Source organism: Caloenas nicobarica, chromosome 14, assembly GCF_036013445.1.
Source record: "Caloenas nicobarica isolate bCalNic1 chromosome 14, bCalNic1.hap1, whole genome shotgun sequence".
In the NCBI taxonomy this organism is placed as follows: domain Eukaryota; kingdom Metazoa; phylum Chordata; class Aves; order Columbiformes; family Columbidae; genus Caloenas; species Caloenas nicobarica.
Genome location: NC_088258.1, coordinates 5,668,558 through 5,694,843, shown reverse-complemented (window position 1 = coordinate 5,694,843; position 26,286 = coordinate 5,668,558). Strand labels below are relative to the sequence as shown.

The 26,286-nt window shown below is 53.4% G+C and overlaps 2 protein-coding genes across 4 annotated transcripts in view; both read right to left on the bottom strand.

Moving 5' to 3' along the window:
• INTS1 (integrator complex subunit 1) overlaps positions 1 to 12,971 on the bottom strand; it is a 30,728-nt gene extending 17,757 nt beyond the window's left edge. For both annotated transcript variants that reach the window (XM_065644635.1, XM_065644636.1), the window contains exons 1-23: positions 12,871 to 12,971; positions 11,946 to 12,236; positions 11,170 to 11,366; positions 10,795 to 10,932; positions 9,899 to 10,058; positions 9,434 to 9,539; positions 8,975 to 9,161; positions 8,691 to 8,836; positions 8,243 to 8,384; positions 7,711 to 7,887; positions 7,349 to 7,457; positions 6,610 to 6,730; positions 5,868 to 5,945; positions 5,191 to 5,348; positions 3,904 to 4,000; positions 3,399 to 3,490; positions 3,033 to 3,093; positions 2,461 to 2,658; positions 2,076 to 2,205; positions 1,709 to 1,888; positions 1,468 to 1,617; positions 722 to 901; positions 434 to 538 (exon numbers count right to left, since the gene is read on the bottom strand). In XM_065644635.1, the coding sequence (XP_065500707.1) occupies positions 434 to 538; positions 722 to 901; positions 1,468 to 1,617; positions 1,709 to 1,888; positions 2,076 to 2,205; positions 2,461 to 2,658; positions 3,033 to 3,093; positions 3,399 to 3,490; positions 3,904 to 4,000; positions 5,191 to 5,348; positions 5,868 to 5,945; positions 6,610 to 6,730; positions 7,349 to 7,457; positions 7,711 to 7,887; positions 8,243 to 8,384; positions 8,691 to 8,836; positions 8,975 to 9,161; positions 9,434 to 9,539; positions 9,899 to 10,058; positions 10,795 to 10,932; positions 11,170 to 11,366; positions 11,946 to 12,236; positions 12,871 to 12,928 (3,261 nt within the window). In that variant the 5' untranslated portion in view covers positions 12,929 to 12,971. The remainder of the gene's footprint in view (positions 1 to 433; positions 539 to 721; positions 902 to 1,467; positions 1,618 to 1,708; positions 1,889 to 2,075; positions 2,206 to 2,460; positions 2,659 to 3,032; positions 3,094 to 3,398; positions 3,491 to 3,903; positions 4,001 to 5,190; positions 5,349 to 5,867; positions 5,946 to 6,609; positions 6,731 to 7,348; positions 7,458 to 7,710; positions 7,888 to 8,242; positions 8,385 to 8,690; positions 8,837 to 8,974; positions 9,162 to 9,433; positions 9,540 to 9,898; positions 10,059 to 10,794; positions 10,933 to 11,169; positions 11,367 to 11,945; positions 12,237 to 12,870) is intronic.
• Positions 12,972 to 13,500: 529 nt separating this feature from the next.
• Positions 13,501 to 24,866, bottom strand: LOC135994176 (lysosomal alpha-glucosidase-like). Of its 2 annotated transcripts, none has more exons than XM_065644517.1 (20): positions 24,759 to 24,866; positions 22,526 to 23,063; positions 22,180 to 22,325; positions 21,091 to 21,256; positions 20,467 to 20,563; positions 19,298 to 19,417; positions 18,926 to 19,044; positions 18,726 to 18,857; positions 17,829 to 17,939; positions 16,912 to 17,025; positions 16,663 to 16,747; positions 16,187 to 16,304; positions 15,692 to 15,825; positions 15,417 to 15,568; positions 15,084 to 15,232; positions 14,852 to 14,993; positions 14,593 to 14,691; positions 14,303 to 14,497; positions 14,076 to 14,222; positions 13,501 to 13,837 (listed from the first exon to the last, which is right to left on the bottom strand). In XM_065644517.1, exons 2-20 carry the CDS (start codon positions 23,051 to 23,053, stop codon positions 13,775 to 13,777), a joined length of 2,817 nt encoding a protein of 938 aa, XP_065500589.1. In that variant the 5' UTR covers positions 23,054 to 23,063; positions 24,759 to 24,866; the 3' UTR covers positions 13,501 to 13,774. The 2 variants fall into 2 exon arrangements, with proteins under 2 accessions (XP_065500589.1, XP_065500590.1); XM_065644518.1 differs by having other exon boundaries at positions 14,303 to 14,467; positions 24,759 to 24,865.
• Between the last annotated feature and the right edge of the window lie 1,420 nt (positions 24,867 to 26,286).

The window sequence follows — 26,286 nt, the reverse complement described above, 5'->3', positions numbered from 1 at the left end:
AAAAAAAAATCTTATAAAAAAAATCAGAAATCCAGTTTTGGTTGTAGGAGAGTGCCTATCCCACCACTAAGGTTCCTGACTTCCCATCCTCTCCCCATACACATGTGACTGCAGTTTTAGCATCTTCTTACTTGTGAAACACTACCAGGTGGTGGGGTTTTTTTCAAACCAGTATTCAGTCTCACATGCCCCATAGCATCTAAGATGGGCTGCTAGACTGAAGGTTATTGCTTTCATATAATGAAATGGTATCAGAGCAAAGACACAGGTTACCTTCCAACACATCCACAGAAACACAAACACGCAGTTACCAGATTTACATGCTCCTCAAAAACTCATCCTGCTGGTACAGCAGTCACATGTCTACCACTGTCCTGAGCCACACCAGGTGTCTCCTGTGCAGCCTCTCTGCCCAAGCAACCGAGCCTCTCACCAGAGCGAGGTCATTGTGCTGTCCCTGCTCCTCCACGGGTGCGTGCTGGGAGAGGTACACCAGGTACGCACTAATGGTCTGGGGATCCGTCTCCATGTGGATGGCCTAGAATGAGAATTCCTCTCATTAGAAATCAGGATTTAATGAAAACAAGCACCAGCATAAGAAAAGTTATTTTCCAAGCACGTACATGTCAATAGTGCACCCACAGGCAGTTTGCTCAGATTTGTTTTAGCATGAGCAGGACAAAACATAAGCTTGTTGCCCCTTCCAGCTATGAACACCCACCTGTTGCAAGGCAAGAGCTGTTGTTGCTCGAACGCTGTCAAACAGTGGCAGCCTTGGGAGGTCTCTCAGAAGCCACTGGTACCCCTGCAGCAGTTCAGAATCGCCAGAGTCTTCTTCCATGGGGTGATCTTTCTCCTCTCCGTCACGCAGTCCTCCTTCTGACAGCACCAAGGACAGGCCCTGCAGAAGTCACAGGGACACAGCAGTTGCATTTGAAGCCACAGCCGGACCACTAATTTCAAACTAGTGAATAGAAACAAGCTTCAAACATCATGGAATGATCCAAACACAGCACACAACAGGTTTCATATCTCATACAATGCGTTTGCTTGACAGCTACCCTGTGGGAAGTTTCAGTCTTCTGGAAGAATAACATTTTGGAGCTCTCTGCCATTTTGCTTGTCTTGACTATGCTCTAGAGTACCAGACACTCATTTACATTCCCCACAGACAGCAGCTGCTGCCAATTACTCCATGTAGCACAGGATCTGCTTGAGTCTACACCTGAACTTCACAGGAAACAGCAAAACTCAGCTCTATCTTAAGAAAAGTGCTACTTGGCTGTTGAACAAAGAAGGCTTCTGAGCAGCAGGGAGTAGGAGTGCATTTGATGGGGTGTGGAGATTGAGACAAGTTACTGAAGAAGGATGACACAAAACAATTTCACTGTGCTGCCTCTGGACACATGAAAATCTGGGACTCCACCCTCAGCGTCTGACAAACCCTAGTCAAGATTTTTGTTTTACCTTCATGGCCAAGACCCGTGAGGCCACCTGGGAGGAACTCAGGCGTCGTAGGAAATAGTCAAGCACTTCGCAGGTTGTCTGTTCATCTGCTTTCGGACCCAACAGCAAGTCTTGCAACCGTCCAAGCAACTGCCTTTGTTTCTGTTGTCTCTGTGGAGCAAGAAGTTGGCCTTTCCAATTAAATCAAATCCGGGATGCACAGAAAGCAGGTAACAGAACTGATCCTCATGAGACTACTCACCTGGCGTTTCTTGGCACGCTGCTCCTTACTCTCGCCCTCCTCCTCTTCTTCACCTGAGGTTGACTCATCAGCAGCATCGTGAAGCAGGAACTCACAGAGGCATTGCACAGGTAGGACATCCAAGGAGCCCTCACTGGACTGAACCAGATCTGCCAGCCACGGCATTGACTGCGATGAGGCCTAGGAAGCAGAAGAATGACAACGCAAGATCAGGAGAACACAGATGCAGCACCCTCGTCATTTAACTCCTGAGCAGTAAACCACTTTCCACTGCATCTTGCTTAGCTTCTTTTTGCCCCTCACTCTGCTCAAGTTCCAGAGACAAGGGATCAGATCCCAAGATAGTCAAGCAATTGAGGGAGCCCACCTGTCTTTGAATGATGTTGAGAAGAAAGTCAGGATGACGACTGCGACACAGGAGGTGGCCTAAGCGAAGCGACTGGTTCAGGCTTTTCACCTGCTCCAGGACATGTGGGGGAGGTCTGCGTGGGGGGCCCCTGCCAGAGAAACAAGAAGTTATCCACAGGCAGACAAACCTTCACTCTTGTGTTGATGAGGATCAGGCAGTTCAGTAATGCATGAGGGCCACGTGCAGGTGGCAACAGGATAAGGACAAAACGTGACACATATCTCATAGGCTACCAAATCTCAGGGCTCTTCTTGCCCCCATCAACCGCCCCACAAGCAGTAGGGTTTCCTGACAGCGTTATCTGGGACTTCATTATAGCACCAGACTGCAGGAGGCTACTTACTGAGGGTCCAGGCTGGTCAGCTGGGACAGCAAGAGGCTGCTGCTTTCTGTAATTGTTTGTTTTGTGGATGCAGCAGCCAGATGACCCTCAAATGCAAGAATCTCCTGTTTTTCTCTCTGGGAGATTTGAAGTTCACGATTAATCATCTCTGTGCGTGTCTCCTCATCCGTCAAGGTACATTGAGGATATGAATAATTACTGAGAAAATAAGTTAAAAAGAAAATTGTTACCTTGGCCTATTCAAAACTTATAAACCACAGTCAGTCCCCAGGACCTCAACTCCCTCAGGCAACACAGAAGAAACAAGGCAGCTTCCCAACGGGGCCAGGGAGAACAAGAGCTTTTCAGTAAGGCCACAGTCACCCTTCCCTTTTTCTCAGCTTTATTCCCTTGCTTAGAATTTTCCTGTTGAGTGAGACAGATGCCTTCCCCCAAACTGCAGTGCTGCTGTCAGCCAGCCTATTTTACACTAGTTCCACTGGAAAGGAAGGAGCCAGCTGGCACAAAATTCATTCAGAAATACACGTTTTCGTTGGTCTGTTTGATTTATGTAGGGATTTAAATATACAAACTTGGTCATGACCATTTCCATGAGCATCTTCAGAGATGGGTACTCCTCCCAAGCAGCCAGACCTGCAGCAGAGAAGGGCAATCAGGGATACAGGAAAAGAAAGTGGGGTCTTTATACATATTCTAACACACTCCAAGGTGGGAAGACACACCACAAATTCATTTCAGAACAACTCGCCACACTTAGAGCACAGACAACGTAATTCCAGCCACACGCTGGTCCAAACCCCCACACTCTGTATTTTTGCACACACAGGGAATATGTAATTAGTTAACTGTGGTTATCTCACCAAACCAGCACAGGCCTTGAACACAGGCAACCAGACATCAGCAGACAGCACCTTGGCATGAGAAATGTTCACACTCACCAATGTTTTCAGGATTGAATGCAGCCACTACAAGCAGGAGAGGCCAGGCTTTCCAGTAGAGGGTAGAAATAGCTAGATTTGGAGGCTGGTACCTGCAAAAGCCAGCAACAGATACAAGTGGTTTGATTTGGTTACTTAAGCCCATCTCAGAACTGCTTTTCTCCTTAATCATGCACTGTTTAGACTCAGCCACACCACTTCTGTAGCTTTCAAAAAAAAAAAAAAGAAAAAGAAAAAAGCCTCTCTCAGGAGGGACAGCAGTATTCAGCTAGAAATTTCTAGAGCAGAGAGGTCAGAGTGCTTGCAGGGGAAAGTCCATTCCATCACTCAGGTCTTACTTGCCCTAGAGAAATTCCCACCCAAACAGGACATTGAAAAGGCTTCCTCATGATTTTGTCATTAGAAATTGTAAAAGGAAAAGCATCTTAAAATCTGTGAGCTAGTACTGTTAGTCACAAGATGAAAATGAGCCAGATCACAAGATTGTCCATGTGATAAGCCTTACCCTGGGGGCAGCTGGATATTCTCTGGATGGTGATAAGTGCACAGATTTAAGACTGCATCGATCAGCTGGATTCTTTCTACCCTCAGGACCTCGACATCTGGAGGAGGAGAAGAAAAGACTAAGCAAGTTATTGACCTGTCTACCTGGCTGAAAGTACTTCAAGAAAAGCATCACGGCATAACAAAAATTTTACTTCAAGCAACTACGTTATTGTGGGCTTCTTCTCATGATATTACAGGAACAAAAAAAAAGAAATAAAAAAAACCCACCACCACTTAAAAAGCAGCAACACTTTAAAAAGCTGTAAGTCGATATATAAGGATATCGAGCTTTTCGGCTGCAATTTGGTTTAAGCTCTTAAGGGCAGGGTTTTTTTCCCAAATGCATCCAATATGATACCTGTATCTTTTTCAGAACTCAGATTCACTGCTGACCTGAAGGAGTGTATCTGCTCAGAACTTCTGGGGCTCAGAGGAACTAAAAATGCATTTTAACTTTGTTGCAAGCTTTCAGACTTGCTCTAACTACACATCTTTCAGTATTTGAAACGGTGCAGCATATAAAATGCTACACTGAGAGGCTAGACACGTTTCCACATCATATTCAACAGCAAAGTCTGACCACACCTGGATTAGACTTTGCTATTAACCAGTCAGCACTAAGAGCACGTAAGATGCTTTAGAATCAAACTCTGACAACCCTCTCAACTCTAACACAAACACCTATAGCTCAACTGAACTGACAAACTCTCCATGGATTCAGGAGTTTGGACAAATGCTGAATGAATTCATAAAAGGGTAAGAGCTAAGGCTGCTTCTGTAACTGCTATTCTGTAACAGTGTTTGAATAACAGCAATGAGAGGAGCACACAATACATAGGTTAATTACTTTAACTTCCAACTCTTTCATTTCTGCATGACCTAAAAAAATTTATTTATTTTACAGCATGTTAAAAGACTAAATTGAATTTAGAAATGTTAACTCAAAACTTTGGGTGGTTATTCATAGTTCCTCTCCCTCAACACAATGAATCATTTCCCAAACACTCCATGACAGAAAATTAGTAACACGGAGAAACGGCAGGAGAAAATGAGAAGCTTCTCCAGTGAGAAAGCAACAGCAATACGTCTGGATTTGAGCCAAATGCTAAGCCATCACAACTAAAACATGCTTTAAGGGATGCAAAGGCTCTTTGGTACACGGTAGGAGCCACCTCAGCCTTGGGTGGCGGTAAGGACACGTAGACAGAAGTAACCACTTGCTGGCTGGAGCTTTGTGCAGTCTTACCATCTGCCTGCACAGCCGCAGCCCGCTTCACCAAGTGGTCAGCGAGCTCCATGGCATCCGCAGGGCCGAGAGGAAGGTCCCGCGACAAACCGATCACAAGGATCCGCATCAGGGTGTCTTCAAGGATGGGCACCTCGGAGCAGAGGCGAAGGAAGAAGCTGCATGAGACATGACACATCAATCACTCTTCTCTTGACAGCAGCATGAGGGCTCCTGAAACCCTCCACAGACCCTAGAACTCATCTGAGCAGAGGATAAATCACAGCTTAGTTTACAACCTCTTCCCCAGTCTCCAGCTCCAAATGCAACTACCTGAAACAAATTGTTTTGCAGAATATTGCTTGTACTGCCTTGCACCTCTGTACTTCGGCGTGCTTGAGTCTGAGCTCCCCAACGTTATTGCAGTAAACCACACAGTGCAGGGCCGCCCTTCATACAATTACAGCGTCAAAATACAGAACAGCTTGGCACAGGGAACAGGAATGAAGGAGGAAGAGGAACAGATGGAGAATGGAGCAAAAACCCTCAATTTTAAGACAGATGAAGAAAATCTAAGCACAGTTCCAAGCCTTTCCAAGACAGAGCTATATAAGGAACACCAGAAAACACCCATTCCTCTGCCTCCAGCTACAGCAGCTCTGCGTCTGAACCCAGCTTTGGGTAGAGCACACACTCACTTGCGGTCACTCTCAGGCGGCCAGTTGTCCCATTTGTAGTAGGTTTCTGGCTGTTCTGTGAAGAGCACCTTGTGGAGGCTGTGGAAATGGAGTAAACACCACACCTTGTGTGAGGCTCATGAACACATTCAACACTCCAGTCTCCCCAAACTCCTGCTAATGCTTCCCAGCCTACACATGAAGGAGCCTCCTCAGATAAGCTCATCTAACAAAAGTAACAACGTGAATCGTAACAGAGAGGACTACACAGAATGTACATCGGGCTTTTATACTCTCAGTAACATATCTTGCTTACTATTAATTCTGGTTTGACCTGTCTCAGTAACACCTTGAGCCAGACCCCAGGACACAACCAGAAGAAGGCAGAGAACACAGCACCATGTATAGAGCCCTCAACCACACAGCCTGAAAAAGCACGTCAGACGAAAGAACAACAAGGGGTCCACAGGGATCGTGCTCGGTCAAGGAACTGGAAATTTTCTGTTGGGTGGACCCAAATAATACAAGTCAGAAATATCTTCCATTATCATGTATTTCTAGTAAGAGGATGCATTTGCACAAATTCCTGAGAGGGAGATAGTCCCAGCCTGAACTCTGCTAAAACACTATCTCTGCTCTCTGCCTGATAAGGGCAGAGAAATCTAACTAAACTCTGCAATATTCATGTTTTTTCAGAACATGTCATATGCTGTTGGGAAAGCAACTGGCTATGCACAGCAGATCGCCAGGCTGACTCTCTTACCAGTGCACATAGTCCTTTGGAGCCAGCTTGCTGATAGACGGAACGACTGTGTGAAGCCACCAGACAGCATCTCGCTGGATAGCAGCAATTTGGTTCTGGAAAGAGCGCAGCACTTCCAGGTCTGCAAAACAGTAAGGTTACAAACTACGTGTGTATCAGAGCCCCATCAGGAGCCAAGCAAGACAGGATGGCTGTTTCAAGAGATGACAGTAACCAGGGCTCCAAAGCATCAACAGAAAACTGGGGAGATGCACATCACACAGCCTTAAGCATCCCAGCACCGACAGCACACGCGCTTTGCTTTTTGATACGCGCTGCGACGAAACCCCAAGATGTAGCGTGGATGAATTAGCGTTCTGAGGAGACGACATCTGGGCAGCCACACCAGTGCCACCCCAAAGGCCTGTCTTTGCAGCATTAGGTACTTGGTAATCCTTACGGCTGCCTCTCCCGGCGTGACCCAGCTTCTCAGTCCTCTCCACACACAGTTTCCCATTCCCCAGCCTCTCATCCTCTGCTGCCACAGATATGAAAAACTCCTGGACATTCACTCAGCCACATAAACGCCACATAAACACCACATCTGCCAACCTCAGGATAACAGCAAGCACCTCTGTGCCTCTGTTCAGAATAGAGGCTTACAGCCCCTTCTAACTCTTGCCACAACGTTACCCAGCACTGCCAGAAGGTATCTGCCAAGCCTCCCATCTTCAGAGGAACCCTAGATTGTTCTGCTTACTCTTTTTCTCTCCTTTGTCCCAAGCAATTCCAGCTTCCTTCACCTGGGCTGTGATGCCAAGCATCATGGAGACAGCTAGCAGATCAGTTATATGGATGACAAACCGCTCCTTAAAAAAACAAAACAAAACCAAATGAGTTGAACCAGCAACACCCAGAGCTGCCTTCTGGAAGAGTGTTTCATCAAAAATGACAATCACAGATGTTTGGAAATAGGATGTGGGAGCACTGCTATGAAATGCGAGACACAAATACTAACTCAGATAACAAAGACAATAGAAAGAACGGCCAGAAAAAACAATATAGAAGAGCCCAGTACCCCACTGGTACATTCAGCAGCACAAGGGTCAAAGAAAGCGGTACCTTGAATTCCATCTCTGCATACTGAGCCTCCTTCCGTTCCTGCATAAGACCCAGGCAGAAGGCCTGGAAGTTGATCTCATGTTTTGTCTGTTTGATGATCTCTCGCAGCAGAGCCCGTGAAGCCCGCAGGTAATCGTCTTTAGTAGTCAAAAGATCCTGGAACACCATTGCTAGGTACTGAGGCCACAGAGAGAGAGAAAAATTTCAGTGCATTGTAATGTATCTGTATCCACAAAATGGAAAGACAAAAGGAAACAATGCCGGTGGTAGGTCTGATCTTCAGACCCCCAGGGAGCTGCAATAACACTTCTCTCAGGAAACTCCATTACCACAAGGCTGGCCAACCAGAATGCAAGAGTTAGGAAACACCCATGTACATTCATTCCTAACAAGTGCAATAATATCATTTCAAAACAGTATGAGGCAGATCACAGAATTGTCTCTGGAAAGATTTAATTTTAGCCTCATATCAACTAAATCTCTTGAGTGAGGTTCTGGGATCACCAGCAGTCACACAAGACACTTCACCTACCTTCGGAGCTTGCTCTGAGCTATGCTGGAGCACAGTGTACAGGATCTGCATGTTGTTGGGATTTCTTGCATTTGATAGTTCATTGAAAATCACGAATTTAATTGTGGTGCCCAGGTTATCCCTGTGCGCGTTCAGCAGCTCCCTGCAAGAGAAGACCAGAGGTATCAGAGTTGAAGTTTCATTGCAGCTAGATCCACTGTTTTGATTTCTCTTTGAAGTACTTAACACACAAAAGTGAAGAGGATGGAGCCACACATATGTCTGGCAATATCAAAAGATTACTGAAAGACTTCCAGGCCAACTAAATTCATTTAAATATTACAGAGAACACCCAATGGTCCAAGCTGATATTTAAAACCACTGTGCAGAGACACGGAGACCATCAAGGCCCTGGGCACAACTTCCAGAGTGCTTTCTCTTCCCGTCACAGATCTGGTCACTCGCTCACCTGACACATAGCATGTAGTGGTTGAGAAGGACTTTTGGTTTGAGACGAATTTTGATCAGGTTGGAGATAACTTCCATGTCCTCTGCGGTGTGGGTGTTGCAGTTCATACAGACTGACATCAGCAAGTCCTGAGCTGGCTTGGTCAACTGCAGGGGAAGAACAGAAAGCCTACAGCCACCTGCCATCACAGATCAGAAACATAACTGGCACAGAGTATGCCACCCTCCTGGCTGGATTCCAGACTTAGTCCAGAACAGTTGTACTTCAACAGTTTCTGTCCTTACCTTTGGATTCTGCAGCCACATCTCCAGCCTCTGCACAGCCATCTGCCGCACTTCCTTGTAGCCACAGGTTGCTGTGAGCAGTCGAAGGAGGTTCCTGGAGACATTGTCCATTGGCTGGCGCCGGTTGAGTTGGTCCCGCAGCATGTCTAGGACATATTCCTCCACACTCTCTGCAAGGTCATCGTACCTGGGCCATACAAACTGCATTTTATTCACTTCCATGCAAGCCAGCTTGATCACACTTTGCTGTGTCTGGAGATCAGCGTCCTTTCTTGTTTGAGGCACACATTACAAATAAACAAACAAAATCTACTATTTTCTCCCAGAACCAGTTGTATCTGATGTTTAAGATCCTCCAGCAAATGCCACAGGATAGCGAGTGCAGAGAGGAAGCTCCCTGCTGCAGCATTGCACAGACAGATCTGCCTCATGGCTATGTCGAGAGAAGACACACTGTACCTGGACATGAGCTGGCCCTCCTGCTCTGGGCTCATTTTCTCCTCTGCAATCAGCAGCTCACTCTGGCTGTCTTCCTCCTCTGTCATGGAAGGGTGTGGACTACTCCCTAAGAGAGACCAGCACACAGCATGCTCCATGAGACAACTCTGCTTTCTAGAGATCACTCACTCATGCTTCCGTATGTTCAGCTTCTTTCAAGGATCTCTTTCAGCAACACTGAACTAGTTGCTTCCTCACACTGTACCACATACGGGCACATTCTCCACACCTCTTTCACTGCCTGCCCTCAAACATCCCCTCAATGTTCTCCTGTCTTGTCCTGAAGAGAGTAAAAGCAATGCCTGGAACTCAAAGTCTGGTCTGTGTGACTCCATCCAGTAACAAACTATTCTCACCACTCAATAAGCTCACCAGGCTCCAGCCTCTCCCTACCCCCTTGCTCCTGCTTCCCAAACATCTTCTTACCGGCACTAAGATCCCCTCCGCTACGTCCAACTTCCCCATGCAACAGCATGCTCTTAGGAGGCATCTTTGTGTTAAAAGCTGTTTGGATGTTCTCCACAAACGTCTTGCAGTGAGGGCTGTCCACCCAGATGCGCTCCCCAAGGGAGTCCTCAATGTAAACCTACAGAACAGAACACAAACCACCCTCAAGTCTTTTTTTTTTTTTTCTGGTTAATCAAAGGAGCATTTCTGAGCTTCCCTAGGTTTTACTTATTTTCAATATAGAGCTGCAAAGTAGGAAACTACCAGAACCATACCATGGATGAAAAACAGACCAGATGAGTGCAGGCAAGTCACATAAGAGCAAAAAAACCAAAGCAGCACACCCCAACCTCTTCCGGGCACAGACCCTCTCAAGCAGCAAAGCTGATTAAGCTTTAGCAAAGATTTTACAATTTTTACCACCAATATATAGAAGCTGGTCTTTTAAAAGCTTAGCTTTTTAAAACCAAGGGGTTATGTTAATCCCTATAGACAAACTAGAGAATAAAAAGTCTCTGGGACGCTTAGTACAGATTGTCAAAGGCATCTCAGAAAAAAGCCAAGATAAGGCACCAAAAGGCAAAGGAGACCACAGCATTTCAACAACCAGTGGAGATTTTCCTTTTAAAAAAAAAAAACAAACCAAGGACTCTGCTTTTTTCTCTTGTCATTACAGCATAGGCCCAGTCTCTAATTTCTGCCCCCTGCGGCTGTGTTCCCCACGCTGGGCAACCGACCACTGGATACCCCCTCCCCTTGCAGCGGGAATAAACCCTCTGCTTCTGTCCTGCCCAAAACACCCGCAGCCTTCCCAGCCCTGGGCAGTTTTACTCAGTCCAGCCCCATTCTGGCAGAAGCCCCCTTGGTTCAACAACCTTGACAAATATCTCTGGCCAGTTCTCATCCTCTTCGTAAGCCGCCATGAGAAGGTTGCAGGCCAAGACAGACACGAGGCTGTTCCCTTTGGCTTTGAAATTGATGGAGGCATCTCTTCGGAGCAGGCTGCACAGTGCCTGAAGGATGATCCACAAAAAAATAAATTTAAAAAAATAATCAAGCCATCTCCAAACAAACATACAGAAAAGCTTTAGAAAAAGAAAAACGAATGGCAGCAGCTTGCCACAGAGCTACAGTATTTATAAAGACACTCAGGTTACGCTCTGGCTTGAGAGCAACCACAACTACACTCGCAAACTGGCAGCAACAATACATCAATAAGCCCAACAGTCGCGATGCAGCACAGCCCTCACCTCGATAACCCCTTCAGTGGCAAATATGTTTGGTTTGATTTTTGCCAGGTACATGAGGCTCAGGTACAGCGTTGTATCAGGTTTGGCTCTGTTCATTTTCAGCTGCTTCACGGCTCCACACAGCACCCCTTCAATACGGTCATCGTTACCTTCCGCCTCCGCTGCCTCAATTTCATCCAGCAGCACCGTGGGGACAACTGCAATCGTCAACACACGGACATCAGTATTTACCCTCACACAAAACAAGCTGCTGTGAGGTGCTGGCAGGGCCAGTCACCAGGAAAGCAAAGCATGGACCTGCTCACCTTTAGCCCCTGCAACGGCTTTTCCCTGCCTAATTGATATTAAAAGTTCTGTCTCACACCTGACAATACTCCTTGATTATTTTTCAGTTGGTCCATGCTAGAATACTCCTCTGCAAATGTACCGAACACAAGAAAATGGAAAGACACTTCAAAAAGCAAGCAACATGCAGATGCAGAGTCTACTAAAGAAACGTATGAATAAAATACCACAATCCAGACTCAAATATTTCCTCAGGGAGTCTTTCAGATGCTGCTATTAAGCAGCTATCAGATAGGATGAACACAACCCAATGCCAACAGGAGGGGAGACAAAACTGTGACTATATCCAGCAGGGGAAACCCTTAAGGACAGCACACAAATGTTAGTGTTTGGGTTTAGATAAAGGCTCCCAGGCTGAAGCTCTAAGGAACAGTAAATTGAAGTTTGCATCCTCGCTTGCCTGTCACAGCAGAAGCGCAGTGAGGCCTCACCTTCAATCGGGATGACAGACGGCTCCTTGATGGAAGGTGAAATGGCTCGTTTCTCTGCCACAGCCGCCTCTGCCAGGCGTCCCAGGGCACTGAGGGGAGGCGTGGAGGGAAGCTTGGGGCGCTTGGTCAGGCCAGTCAGCCCAGCCGGGCCCGCTAAGGCAGCTGCCGCGTCCCGCTTGCGCTCGGAGGGCAGCCCGGGGGGCGCCGGTTTCAGCAGAGTGACGGTGGTTTTGCCCTCGCCACTCTGCCCTTTGGAGCCCAGCGCGATGAAGTCTCCCGGTGGCGGGTGTGCTGCAAGGGAACAGGCATATCAAAAAATTACAGAATGTCCTGAGCTGGAAGGGACCCACAAGGATCATTGAGTCCAACTCCTGTCCCTGCACAGGACAACCCCGCAGTTCACACCATGTGTCTGAGGACATTGACCAGTCTTTTCTTGAACACTGTCAGGCTTGGGGCCGTGACACCTCCCCGGGGAGCCTGTTCCAGTGTCCAGCACCCTCCGGGTGAAGAACCTTTTCCTAATGTCCAACCTGAACCTCCTCTGGCACATCTTCCTGCTATTCCCTTGGGTTCTGCCACTGGTCACTAAAGAGAAGAGTTTGGTGCCTGCCCCTCCTGCTCCCCTTGTGAGGAAGCTGTAACCGCAATGAGGTCTCCTCTCAGTCTCTTCTCCAGGCTGAACAAACCAAGCGACTTCAGCCGCTCCTCATACGGCTTCCCCTCCAAACCCTTCACCAGTTCCACAGCCCTTCTCTGGACACTCTCCAGTAGCTTTACAACCCTTTTATCCTGCGGCACCCAGAACCGCACACAGCGCTCCCGGGGAGGCCGCAACAGGAGCCCCGCGGTGACCGGAGCCCCCGCCCGCACCCGCCCGCCCGCCCCCCTCCCCGGGTGAGGCGGCCGCGGCTCCAGGACACACCGGAGGGCTTGGGCACGGCGCTGGGCCGCCGCACGGCGGCCGCCTTGGGTCGGTTCATGGAGCCCCCGAGCACAGACCCCACTGACGGGCCGCCGCCAGCCGGAAGCGGAAGTTCTTATCCACGCCCCGCCCCCAAGGTGCAAGGGCCCGCCGCAACACCCGCCCCGCCCCCAGTGACAGCGCCGCCTGCTGGCGGGAGGGCGCGCCGCGGGATGGGGGGCAGTGACGCCCCCCAGCGGGCTGGAGGGGGAACTGCACCCGGGAGGGGATGAGAGGGCCGAGGGGTGCGGGGTCAGGGATGGGGTGCGGGGTCAGGGATGGGGTGCAGGAGGCTTTAGGGGAGGGTGAAGACACAGAGGGACGGAGATAGGCGGGGCGGGGGCTGGGAGGCTGAGACTGGGGCTGTTGGTGGCACTGGGGGGACTGGGACCAGAGAGAGGAGTCACAGGGCTGGGATGGGGGGGCTGGAACTGGGGGGGCTTGGACTGGTGCTGGAATTGAACAGCTGAGTTTGGGGGGATGGAGGATCAGGGACTGAAATTGGGGAGCCCCGCAGCAACCGGCTGCCCCCCACCCCTTACCCCCCCACGTCACCACCCCATCCCCACATCACGCTCCAGGACAAGCTCTCCACGTGACTTTATTGCAGCGGGGACCGCAGGCGCACACACCCCGACCCACACTCTGACCCCCACCACCAAATCGGGACCGCGCGGGGGGCACCCAGCCAAACCCCTGCCCTGCGCCCCCCGTCCCCAGCCGTGCTGGAGTGGAGCCCCCCAGCAGCAGGTGACGGTCCCCACCGCCTCCTCCATGGCAGCATCCTGGCCCCGAGGGCTGGAGCGTTGAGCATCTCCCGCACCGGTGGTCTCGGCAAGGCGGGGGTGATGCTGCGGTCCCCCACTCACAGCCACCGCAGGGAGAAGCCCTGGCTGAGGCTGAGACCGAGGTCGCTCACGGTGAGAACCTGCAGGAGGAGAGGAGACATTTTGGGAGCACAGCCTCAGCTGGGGGCACAGGGATCCTTTCCCCTGCCCAGCTCAGCTGAGCTCTGCTCCCCCTGAACCCCAACATGGTGGGAGAGAGACCCCGGAGTCCTCACCCACCTCCTCCGCCATGGACCCTGCAACAAGGGCTGGGGAGGAGGGATGGACACCCCCAAGATGGAGACCCTCAGGACAAGGCATCCCAAGCTGGGCCCATACCTGGTTGTCCAGGTAGGAGAAGGGCTTCTCCTGCCCATTCAGGAGGACCTTGTTGGGTGGCTCCCGCACCCCAAAGATGCTCAGTGTGTCAATGGTGACCTCAGTGGCCTTGGTGCTGGTGTGGAGGACGGTGGAGGTGAAGATGTTCTGCAGAAGGGGACGGCATGAGCTCGGGGGGGCTGGGTGTCACAGGACCCCCCACTCCTGCCCTCCCCACCATGTCCCACCTGTGTGACGTTGAACACCAGGTAGGAGTAGCTGCCCCGCTCGAAGGTGTCCAGGCTCTCGCCATCATCCCAGAAGAGGTCCCCCCAGGCGGTGCCACTCGAGGACAAGGCCACGATGAGGCGCAGAGGGTTCCCCTGAGTCACCTTGCTGGTGGTCCCTGGTTTCTGGGGTTCAAAGAGATGGGTGCTGTAGGGCTGCAAGCACCCGAGACAGGGTCTGGGAGCTGAGGTTCTGGTGGGGACACACAAGCTGTGGACAGGTCCCAGAGAGGTAAGAGGTGGGTGCTCACCTGCGTGGGCAGGATGGCACCTTCCCGCACATGCAAGTTGAGGTGCTCCAGGGGAGCTGACATCTTCAGCATCTCCCCGCTGCTGTTCACTGAGGAGCCCTGGGGAGGCAGTGAGAGAGACACTGGTGTGGGGGGGTTATGGGCATGGCAGGAGGCTTAGGCATGGGGAGCAACCATCCCCACCCCTTCCTCCATGGGGGGGTCGCTGGACTCAGCCATGTCTTCCCACCCGCAGCCACAAGACAGTCGAGCTCCTCACCGTGTAGAAGTCGTACCACACGCCTCGAGGGAGGTAGCCTGTGACCGAGTCCACCTTGGGCTCCAGCACCGGTGTCACCAGCAGGCTCCTGCCCCACAGAAACTGCCTATCCAGCCCCAAGGTGGCCACATCCTGGGGGAACCTGTGGCGGGACGGAGACACCACTCGGACCAGCTGCTTCTCTGTGACCCAGCCAAAGCGCCTTCCCAGCTCCCGGCAGGGATGCTCTTACTCAAAGAACAAAGGCCGGGCCACAGTGTCCCCTTGCAGGTGGGCACGGTGAAACAGGGTGTAGAGGAAGGGCAGGAGGGAGTAGCGAATCAGCAGCACGTCCTTCATGGCTGTCCTCGCCGCGGGGCTGAACACTGTCGGGTCCTGGGCCTGGGGGAGATAAGGGGAGTCAGCAGCCGCCCCATCCCCATCCCTGCTGGGCATTCCCACTGCTCCTGACCCCCTGCATCCCCCATCCCACATCCTGCATCCCGTATCACCCATCTTGCATCTCACATCCCACATCCTGCATCCCACCCCTGGGATGCCTCCCACCAGGCTTGCTGCCCTCAACCTTCTCGTTCTGGCTGTTGTGGTTACGGGCGAAGGGGTAGAAGGCACCAAGCTGCATCCAGCGGGTGCACAGCTCCTCCGAGGTGCTGCCTGAGAAGCCGCAGATGTCCGCCCCAACCAGTGGGATGCCGAAGAGGCTGAAGCTCAGCAGCCCTGAGGGCACGGACAGTCAGCAGGGCGCAGGGGTTTTTGGAGATGTCTCCAAACAAGCAAGAAGCTCGATGGAGCTGAGGGTCCTGGGGGCAGGGGGGTCTGCATGCAGCCCATGCCACCCACCTGGGATGGAGTAATACATGTCCTTCCACTGGCTCCGGTTGTCACCCAGCCAGTGCCCCGAGTACCGGCCCTGGCTGGGGAAGGTGGAGCGGGAGATGACGAGCGGGCGCTTCCCCCGGATCTGGATCAGTGCGCTAGAAGGCAACGGGGAGAGCCGGGGGCAGGAAGTGAGAGCAGCCCACCAGGAGTTTGCCTTATCCCCCAGCAGTGGAGGGAGAGGTCTGGCCCCACCGCAGCCCTGCATTGCCAGAGGGTTGGCCCAAGTGATACAAAGAAGGCTCAGCACCAGGACCAGCCTCATCCACCCATTGTTCCCGGAGCAGCGCTGGCTCCCCTCCTTCCTCGATTATTCCCATCCTGCAGGCTGTGACCAGCCAGAGCATCTCCTCTTTGGGTCTGGCACTCAAATCCTTGCCCTTTTCCTACACAGCCCCAAGCAGCAGGATTTCGCCCCATCTCATCCCCAGGCTGGCAGGAAGCAGGATGCTCAGGTACCTTGCTGTGGCTTTGGCTTCCATCAGCCCATAGAGGTTGTGGAGGTTGTAGTGCACCGAGGCTTTCTGCTTCGCCGAGGCACACACCGTCTTTGCAGCGAGGGAATCGCCCAGCACAGCTGCCAGAGGGAGAGCCCCCGTTGGCACATGGTGGTGGCGGGGTGCAGGGGACGATGTAGGGGACATGAACCCCCTCCATGCTCGCTGGCTCTGAGCCAGCCCTCCCGCACACAGAACCAGCCATCGCTGCCAACCCAGCGCTGAAAGCACAGGCAGATGGTTCCATCCTACACCCTGACATGGCCCTGCCAATTGTGCAAGGCTGGGGCACTGATACCGGCACACAAAAGTAGGGATGGAGATGTTCAGGGTATAAAACAGAGACATGATGTCTCTTAAAAATGGTTTTCTCCCACAGCACTTGGCTGTCAGTAATCTCAAAGCATGTGGTACCTCCCAGCACATCTCCCTCCTTACCTGGGGTGTACGGGGGGCTGTCAAGCTCTCCTGGGGGGCAGCCTTCTTCAGACCCATCCACGAAGTTGGATGGCTCATTCATGTCCTAAGCAAAGAAAAATGGAGCGTTTTCAAAGAGGAGGTTTTGGGGATTAGCAGATAAACCTGGAAAAGCTGCATTTGAGGGACAGACGGTCCTGACAGGACACACATACTGGGTACAAGCCAAGCTGCTGGCAGAAGTGACCCAGGGGACAAGGAGGGACTTACAATCCAGAGGCCATCGAAAGGCACGTGGGCATGGAAGCGCTGCAGGTTCTCCAGCCACCACTGGTGTGTATCTGGGTTGGAGAAGTCTGCAAAGGCTGTCAAGCCAGGCCAGACCTGTGGGAACACCACAAAACCATGGGTTCAGCATGGGAGGTTTGGGGGGGCTGCCAGGAAGAGCAGGGTGCACAGGGCTGTGAGTGTGCCGAAGGACCTGGGGCTGAAATGGGCAATAAAACAGAAGATAAACCCCGGCTGACTGCTTTGAGTCCTGGATGCTGCGCGCACAGCATCCCTCCAGCCTTCCTGGTACACGGGAACCTCGGGGTGCTCAGGATCCCCCTGCAGCCGCACAGGCAGCAGCGACCGATCAAGCGGCTGCTCTGCCTCTGCCTGCACAAGCCTCAACACCACCCAGTCCAGGGCATGCCAGGGATGAGCTGTGATTTCTCTGCACTTTGCCTCATTCCAGGAATTTTGGCCAATTCATTTTCCCCCGTGTTTTCAGGCTGCATTAAAAGCCCCCTCCTTGTAGATGCCAGGGGAGAGACGGTGGGAGCAAATGGGGGGACAAACTGGGAGGGAACTGCTGCAGGGCAGACCTGGAGGAGTGTGCTCATCATGGACAACCTCCCCTTGCTCCAGAAACGGGAAGGCAGAGAAATCAGATGACAATCCTTGGGCAGCACCGCCGACTCCGTTAAGCTCATATGACTTCCACGGGTGCCTCCGGGGCTGGCTCTGTGGCTGGTAGAGCAGCCGGGAGGTGACACGCGAGGCTGAGGGCTGAGCCAGGCTCTGGCAATCATCCTGGAGAGGTTCCTCGGCCACTTGGCTTTCCCTCCAGCGCGAGGGATGAAATCTCAACCCTGCTATTGCACAACCTCGTGCAGCTGGGATTTCCCCCCGGAGCTCCTCACCTGCCCGATGAGTGGCTGCCCTTTGGTGGTGTTGAGGAACAAGCCCCGTCTCAAGGCTTCATCAAAAGGCCAGTAGGAGCCGTTAGGGCTGGTTCTGCTGATTCCGGGATCCTGGGGATGGAGCAGAGGGTTAGTTAGTGCCTTTCCTGGCTGACCATGTCCCCTTCGCCCTGCCAGGCCAGCGTGATTCAGGGAAGATGACAACCCAGACGGGTCAGCCAGAGCCCACACACGGCGGCTGGTTCCCCCATGGGGAACAGAAAGTTGCTTCAACACTTCCAGGCATGTTTGCTAAAATGCCACTTCTGCAAGTCCCCGGGACCTATTAGGGTGTTTTGGGGAGGAGGGGGACAAATACAAGAAATCTTGTGCTTATGCAAGAAACATCAGGTCACAGATAGGCTTGGGCTACAATAGGGAGTTCAAAAGGGAGGGAACCCCACCTTTCCCTCCCCAGGAGGGCCCCCCAGTCCCCACCACCCCCAGCAAGCAGAACCCGCATCCCCTTTCCTTGCGGAGGGAAGAAGGGAGATCACAGCCGGGTCACAAGATCCCAGCACTCGTGGGGATGTGGGGGGACCCAAGCCAAGCACCCACGAGTTAGACAGCCTGACCCACAGTTCCTCTGTTCTTTTGCCCACAGGGGACAGAGACATCCTTGAACTCCTGCAGCAGGCAGGAGCACAGCATGAGAACCTGGCTTGTGTCTTCACAGTTCCTGCATTAGGAGGATTTCCAGTGGCAGTTTACAGCTGCCCATCCCGCACTGGGGACCGACCTCAGATAAAAATCCCCCAGGCCAGGGATGCTCAGCCAGGGCAGCTAGCATCCCTTACGTCTCTGCTTTGCATCCCAGCTCTGGAGCAAAGACAACACAGGGGAAAGGATGGGGAGTACCAAGATCATAACGTAGCGCTGCCCGTGTTTGTGGAGGTCTTCCACCAGTGATGGGAGAGAGGCAAAGTTGTGGGGATCGAAGGTGAAGTCCCGGTACCCATCCATGTAATCAATGTCATTCCACTGCGCATCCTGCAGGACAGAGGCTCAGGCATGGGGGACAGAGCCCGGACCCCCCCTCCATGGCTCTGGGGTATTACCTGGGGGATCTGGTAGTTCCTCATGGCTCTCACGGTCTGCCAGGTCTTGTTGCTGGATCCGTAGCCCCAGCGGCAGAGGTGGAAGCCAAGTGCCCAGAGGGGCGGCATGGCCGGGAAACCTAGAGCGGGAGAGATGGAGCATGGATGGGGTGTCCCGAGACGACAGCAGCATCTCAAAAGGACAAGAGGGGAAGGGGAAGGAGGTGACTGCTGACCCCTGATGTGCTGCAAGGGCTGGGGATGGGACGACTGGGGATTGCTGACTACTCCCCAACTGGGAGGACTGGGGATGGTGGTGGAACTGGGGTGAGACAGGGATGGGCATGTGGGGAAGGTGTCCACAGATGGCCACATCACAGTGCAGGCACTTACCTATCACCTGCTGGTACTGCTGGATGACCATGTTGGGGTCAGGCCCCAGGAAGATGTAAAAATCCAGCACCCCCCCGATGGTCCTCCAGGTCAGGCCTGGAGCGGGCTGCAGGGCCACCTCTTTGCAAGGGGCAGGGAGAGAAAAACATGGTGAGAACTGGGGAGCATCCCCCAGACCCTGATCCCCATGGTAGGGACCAGGCAGCAATCCAGGTAACACTCATCTTACAGCAGGGGAACAGAGAAATCCCTGCCTTGCACTCAGCAGATGCTAAATGGGTGTCTGGGGGCTTAAATCATCACAGTCTAGGGATATCGCTGCTTCACGTGGGGAGAAAGCTCACTGTCTTAAAAACGCACTCTTTAAACCCAAAGCTGTGCTGTTTTCCCAGCTCCTACTTAAAGACCAAGTATGTGCAGGGAGTTCCTTCATGTCCTCCACAAAAAATCCCCTCGAAAGTGAATCAAAAGCTCCTTGTACAAGTGAGCGTGGGGTAGCAAGGGCTTTCTTGTGTAGGCCTTTTCACACCAACAAGCCCCCAAACCTCAGCTCAGGAGGTTGCATCTCCCCCATGCTCTCCCATGAGCTCCTCCTCAGGAGCATCACTGCATAAGGCCAAGTGCAGCTGGAGCTATGAATGCACAGCATCATCCCAGCTGGCTGCAAATAGCGGCTGCTGGGAGGGACAGGTGGTCACTGGTACCATCCCCAACATGACAAGGAACCCGCGGGAGCTGCTGTGTCATCAGCTGGCACACACGGGAGGATCCCATGGCCACAGCTGGCAGAGCACAGCTGGGCAGAGCGCGGGCAGCAGTCGGCACCCCTGGCTGCACCCCTGCCGTGCCATGCCACTGGGCCTGGGGGCAAGGCCGTTTCGGGTGGAGGGAGAACAGGCATGGACCTGCACGTGAGGGACTTGCTTTTCCAAAGGCAACTTGGCAGCTGGGCGTGTGGTTAAACTGCTCGGCAGTTGCTAAAGAGCCTCACCGTAGCCAGGAAACAGATGGCTATGCTCAATAACGGAGCCATCAAACCACATCTTTCCCTTTTATGGCTTCCTCTCGCCCCAAGTTCCCAAACCGGCCACTCCAGCAGCTCCCATCTGTCCCCATCTGCTGGGTCATCCTCCAGCGACAAGCCAGCCAGGGTCCCCTGGGACACCTACCCATCGCATTGCTGTTGAGGAGGAAAACACCGTGAGCATCTCCACCCTCCTCCATCAGCAGGTAGAAGGGGTGAGCGCCGTAGAGGTTGAACGATTCCTGCAAAGAGGAGGTGCCGGGTGAGAGAGCAGCTCCCAGGCAAAGCGACAGAGTCCTGTGTCACTGCACGCAAATAAATGTTCCGGCGTTGCATCTGCTGCCACCACCTAATCAGGCATATATGTCCCTCCATGGAGGACAAGGCGAGGGATGAGGATGGTTTCAGAGCTGGTGCTGAAGGCCATGGGAGGCTGCTTCTTCTCACAGCTTGGGGGCTGCTACTGAGCTGGGCTGGGCAAGGGGGAAACCTCCTGCCGCGCCACAACCTGTTGCATGAGCAGCAGGGTGGAGCGGAAAACACCCGAGGCCCTCCGAGTGCCAAGAGCATTTTGTAATTGCTCCGAAATCCTCCCTGGCACATATCTGCTCATTGGCCTCGACCAACCCCAGCCTCTCCCAGTGCTGCTGCCCACCCTCCTGCCATGTTTTCCCAGGGCTTGTCTGATGCACTGGAGAGCTGTACGCCCATCCTCACCCCCTGCACCGCTGCGGGGATGGGGGAGATGGTACCGTGGGGGAGATGGTACCGTGGGAGAGACGTCGCGTGCCCAAAGGGTGAGGGTGTTCCAGTCCAGGCTGTGCAGGAGGCTGCCGCGGTGCTCCCCCAGCCCGTACAGGAACCTGGATGGGAGCGATGTGGCTATTTGGAGAAACTGGTCAGTGAAGATCAAGGGGGCCACGGTGGTGTTGAGCCTACCAGTGTGACATCAAGGGAGAGAGAAAGTCAAGAGAGGATGCTGGGATCCATCTGGATCCATTTTCCTACCAACAGTTGATCCCTTCCCTCTCAAAGCACCCCAAGGGCCAGTACGGCAGCATGTCCCACCTCACATCCAGCCCAAACACCTTGGCCCAGGTGGCAAATTTGGGTCTGTCTGGACGCAAGGCACAGCCCAAGCCTGAACTAGCCTGACCCAGCACAGTGCAGCCGTGCCTTTGACAACAGAAGTTTCCACCCAGGTTATTATTAACCACCCAGGCATTGTGGCGGTGGGGTTTCTCAACCTGGCATTGCTGATAAGAAGCTCCCAAGTAAATCACAGACCACAGGCACCAGCAAATGGGAAGGAGGAGGAAAGGATGGCATCTCAAAACACCCTGGCCATTCAGCAAGCAGCCACTGGTGCTCACCAACAGCTTAGTATAGGCAAAGCCATGGAGGTGACTAAGAGCAGTGCAGCAAAGCCACCTGCAGTCCTTTTCCACAAAAAGCCTGGAGCTGTGGGTGTCCCTATAACTTGGACAGCCAGGGAAACCCAAAAGTGAGGCGAAACAGGGAAATTCACAACCCTTCAGTGGCCCTTTCCCCAGGCCACCAGGTCCCTTATTGGTGACAATGTTTGGCTGCTGTAGGACCTGTCAAGGAATTGGGGCATCAGGAGGTTTTTGGAGGTGTGCTGATCCCATCCAGCCCTGCCATGGCCACAGCAAGCACATGGCCAGCCCATAAGGCCGGGAAGCCACATGCTGCCACATTCCCAAGAGAGCACTGCTGGAAGGATCAAGACAAAACGTAATTATCAGCTGGAGATCCCACAGTGTGCTTTGCCCTAAGGAAAAAACTCTGGGAAGAGCATGGGAGCCTGCCCAGGGATGTGGAGGAGATGGGTTCTTACAGCACCGTCCCTGTCACCCTGCGCCGCAGCAGCAGCCCAAAGGGGTCCCGAGAGAAGTCCAGGCTGTAGAGGGGGTTTTCTGCTCTCTTCATCGCCCGGGGAACCTCAAGAGGAACCTCGTACCGTGGGTTGGCTGCATCTGTTATCTGCAAAAGGGAGAAAACATGCTAAAAAGACCAGCAAAGCAAGAGGGAAAAGGGTTGGAGGTGCTCATTGAGGCCACATTCAGCCATGCCTGGAGCACGGTAACTTCCAGACTCAATCTGAGGAGAGGATGGTCACCTATGGGATGGAGGGTGCAGGAACACAGTCACGAGCTCCGGAAGGCCGCCAGTGGGGAGCTCACCTTGACGTGCAGCCGCGTGTCTGTCTCAAACTCCACGTCCAGCCTCAGCATTTTGATGTCCCGTGGGTAATAGGCCTTCTCCCTCCGCACCAGCAGCCCCACCATGCCCAGCGCCGTCTGGTTGAGGCTCTCCAGGGTGTAACTGGGGAAATCAGGGGGGTAGAAGCACCAGGGCACCCCCCGCTTGCCCCCTGCTGGTGGCGGGCTCTCGATGAAGCAGCATCCCCGACTTTCACAGAGCTCCTGGGTCACCACCACGTGCCGCTCTGGGTAGCAGTCAAAGCGGTGGCTTTCGGGTACCAGCAGACATTTGGGGGGCAGCACAGGTCCAGGCCAGTCCCCTGATACTTGCCGCAGCACCCAGACGGTGACGGTGCTCAGCAGCACGGCGGCCACCAGCAGCCCGCTGCCCACCCAGCACGGGGCCAGCTTCCCGCGGCCGGCGGGCGTTGGGGCGGACCCTTCCTCCTCCACCTGGCACAATGCTGGCTGCGGCACCGCCGTGGTCAGCTTCTGGTATGACTTCATCGTCCTGGTGCTGGAGCGAGGGGGAGATGGAGGCAGGTGTGAGGCAGTCATAGAATAATTTTGGTTGGAAGAGACCCTCAAGATCATCAAGTCCAACCATTAACCTAGCTCTAGCACTAAACCATGTCCCTAAGATCCTCATCTCCGCATCTTTTAAACTTGTGCAGGGATGGTGAATCCACCACTTCCCTGGGCAGCCTGTTTCAATGCCTGACAGCCCCTCCCAGGAAAAAAATTTTCCTAATATCAACTAAACCTCCCCTGGCGGAACTTGAGGCTATTTCCTCTCATCCTATCACTTGCCACTTGGGAGAAAAGACCAACACCCTCCATGCTACAACCTCCTTTCAGGTAGTTGCAGAGAGTGATAAGGTCTTCCCTCAGCCTCCTTTTCTTCAGGCTAAACTCCCCCAGGTCCCTCATCTGCTCCTCATAAGACTTGTGCTCCAGACTCTTCACCTGCTTCATCACCCTCCTCTGAACTCTCTCCAGCACCTCAATGTCTTTCTTGTAGTGAGGGGCACAAAACTGAACAGAGTATTCAAGGTGGGGCCTCACCAGTGCCGAGTACGGGGGGATGATCGCTGTCCTATTTGGAGGGGGAAAGCTTGCCCAAGCCTCGAGGCCAGCTTCGCCACTCCCAGTGCCTGCAGTTCAGGCAGAGTCTACCTGCCTCAGCACCCTGCACCCCTGGCTAAGATGCAGGCAGCAAACTCAGCAAAGGATGGCTTTGCCATGGTTGGGTGGTCCTGACCCTGCTGGAGGGCGGGGCAATGCTGCCACACAACTCTGTGGCAGCCCCGAGAGACAAAGCACCATCTGCCTGAACCCCATCTGCTCTTGGGGGGTGGCAGAGCAGTCCCTCAAGGAGTTTTTCCCAAGTCTGAATTTATGGGCTGCAGCGTTTCTGGAAGCTGCAAGGAAAATTGATCTCCCTCTCCCCGTCAGAGCAGAGCCGTGGCACTGGGAACCACGGCTCCAAGGTGCAGAACATCTTCTGCTCCGAGCATCCTCTGCCGGCACCCAAATCCCTGAGTCAGAGGTTTTAGCCCCAGGGAGGGCTTGGCGAGGGACGGCAGAGGATCTGCTGTCAGTTTTTGCCTCCCACTAATAAAATCTGATTTTAGCAACATCTCAAGCAAACATCTCCCAGACTGTGAGTGAAGGAGACTCCCATGCTTAGGAGATCCCAGCACCTCGAACAAGACACACAACTTTCTTCTCTCCCTCGCAAACCATAGGCACTCAGGCCCCGCTCTCCTCCGCCCCGCAAACCGCAAAAGCTCAGCAAAACGGCTCTCCCCGAAAAGCAGATTTTATTCCCCGGCAGCCTTCCCCCAGCTCCAGCACTAAAATAGCTCAACCCGCCAGGGCCTGGCTCCAAAGCCACCCCAGTGCCTGCCCCACGCAGCTCCTCCGCCTTACGCAATCGCCAGCAGCTTCCCCACGCGTGGGGCGCTCCGGGGGCGGCAGCACCCACCCGCCGCGGCCGGCGAGCACCGTCGCAGCCGGTATGCGACCCCTCGGCATGCCACCAGCCCATGCACCCCTGCTCACGCCAGGCCACCCCGCGGTGCCACCCTGCAGCGGTGGCATTCGTGGGAGGGGGACACAGCCAGCGCCTGCAGCCGGGAGGTCCCCAGCCAGGGGTCCCCCTGCCCGGCCGGGCTGGACCCCGCTCCGGCCATGCCGTGGGCGTACATACACGTGTCTCCTCTTGACATTGTGGCTGCGGGCAGGCAGGCAGCGGGCGGGCAGCGGGCGGGCAGCGGGCGGGCAGGCAGCAGGCAGGGCTCCCAGCCGCTGCAGCTCTGCCTGCTGCACCGTAAAAACCCTACAAGACGCGCGGCTCCTACCGCTGCTCTCTAGTAGCAGCGCCTCCCCGCACGGCTCGCCACTTGCTCCTCTGGTCTGTGTGCTTTGGTTTTGTTTGTTTGTTTGTGGGGGGTTTTTTGTTTGTTTTGTGTTTGTTTGGTTTGGTTTGTTTTTTTAATATATGTATCTACACTCAATGATGTTCAAAAGGCCCTGGGTGGAGAATATGGTAGAACACCAATTTTTTAGGTTTTCCCCAGCCTGGATGCACACAGGGTCTCAAAAGTCATCAGCTTTTAGGGTGAGAGCATTTTACCCAAAGCAGCATGAAGGAGGTGCCTGTGCTGAATCCTCCACTGTGGCTTCAGGGAATTGTGATGCTGACTGTGTTTTGAGCACACAGTGGGTGGGCTAGAGCCACAAAACCCCACACTTCCCACAGCAAAGCCCTTTTTTCATCCAGGGTTTCACCAAAGGTCCTTTATCCCATGCGCTCCTTTTCATCTGGTTAACGAGTGTATATAATTGCACACTCCCTGCCCAGGCTTTCCCATTCTTGGGGGACTGGAGAGCTGCTCGTTGTTTACTATCAAAGGCCACTGCAGTCTAAAGGTCAGCAGCAAAGGACAACAGACCTTCGGAGCAAAGTAGCTTTCCCCAGGGAATGAAAACAAAAAATAAGAGCTGTTGTGAACAGAACAATTCACCCAGAAACAGAATTTTGGGCAACACAACCACCCCCTTCCTCCATGCCATACGTGACCTGTCAAATCCATGTTGTTGCAAAGCCGGGGGAAAACACCTCAATTCTTGTGAACCCCACAGAGCTGTCACCAGAGAGGATGAGACCCTCAGCTGGGACAGTCAGCCCATCCCTCCTGCCCTTAGGGATGTCCCAGGGAGAAGCCTTGGATGATGCAGGATGGCTCTGACCACTCCTGATTATTACCAACTGGAGAGCGCACGGGGCAAGTGGCCGTGCCGGAGACATCAGTGGCCCCAAGGCTCCCAACTCCACACCCCTCTCCCTGCTTGTCTTGGCTCTCTGAGCCACAAGAACCCGCCATGGATGTAAAGGAGACCTGCAGACAAACCTCAGAGGCATCAGTGGGGACCACAGGGACGGTCAAAATCTACTTTCCAGCCCCAAGCTCACCCCATCCCCATGCTGGGGGCAGGTTTTCAACCAGAGTCTGCAAATCTGGGAGAGGTGGAAGCCAATGCTGTTGCAGTCACACTGGGCGGCAGCTTTATGCCATTGCCTGAGAGGTGTAAGCAACCTCATTAGCTCAGTTCCAAAAAAGAACAGGGTTTCTTAACAAGAGGGAGGTGTGTCTCCCTGAACTCCACTTCGGCCAGGGCTCACTCCCGTGAGGCTGTGGCAGGTGTGGGGGTTGCCATGTTTTGCAGCTCACGTT

Bases quoted from the DNA above. Each gene is read 5' to 3' on its own strand.
- LOC135994176 (XM_065644517.1), bottom strand. From the start codon at position 23,053: ATGAAGTCATACCAGAAGCTGACCACGGCGGTGCCGCAGCCAGCATTG. The intron at 14,223-14,302 runs GTGGGACATGGT...CCCCTTCTGCAG, and splicing joins TGGTGTTCAACGTCACACAG to AACATCTTCACCTCCACCGT. The intron at 13,838-14,075 runs GTATGGGCCCAG...CTCCTCCTGCAG, and splicing joins TCTCCTACCTGGACAACCAG to GTTCTCACCGTGAGCGACCT.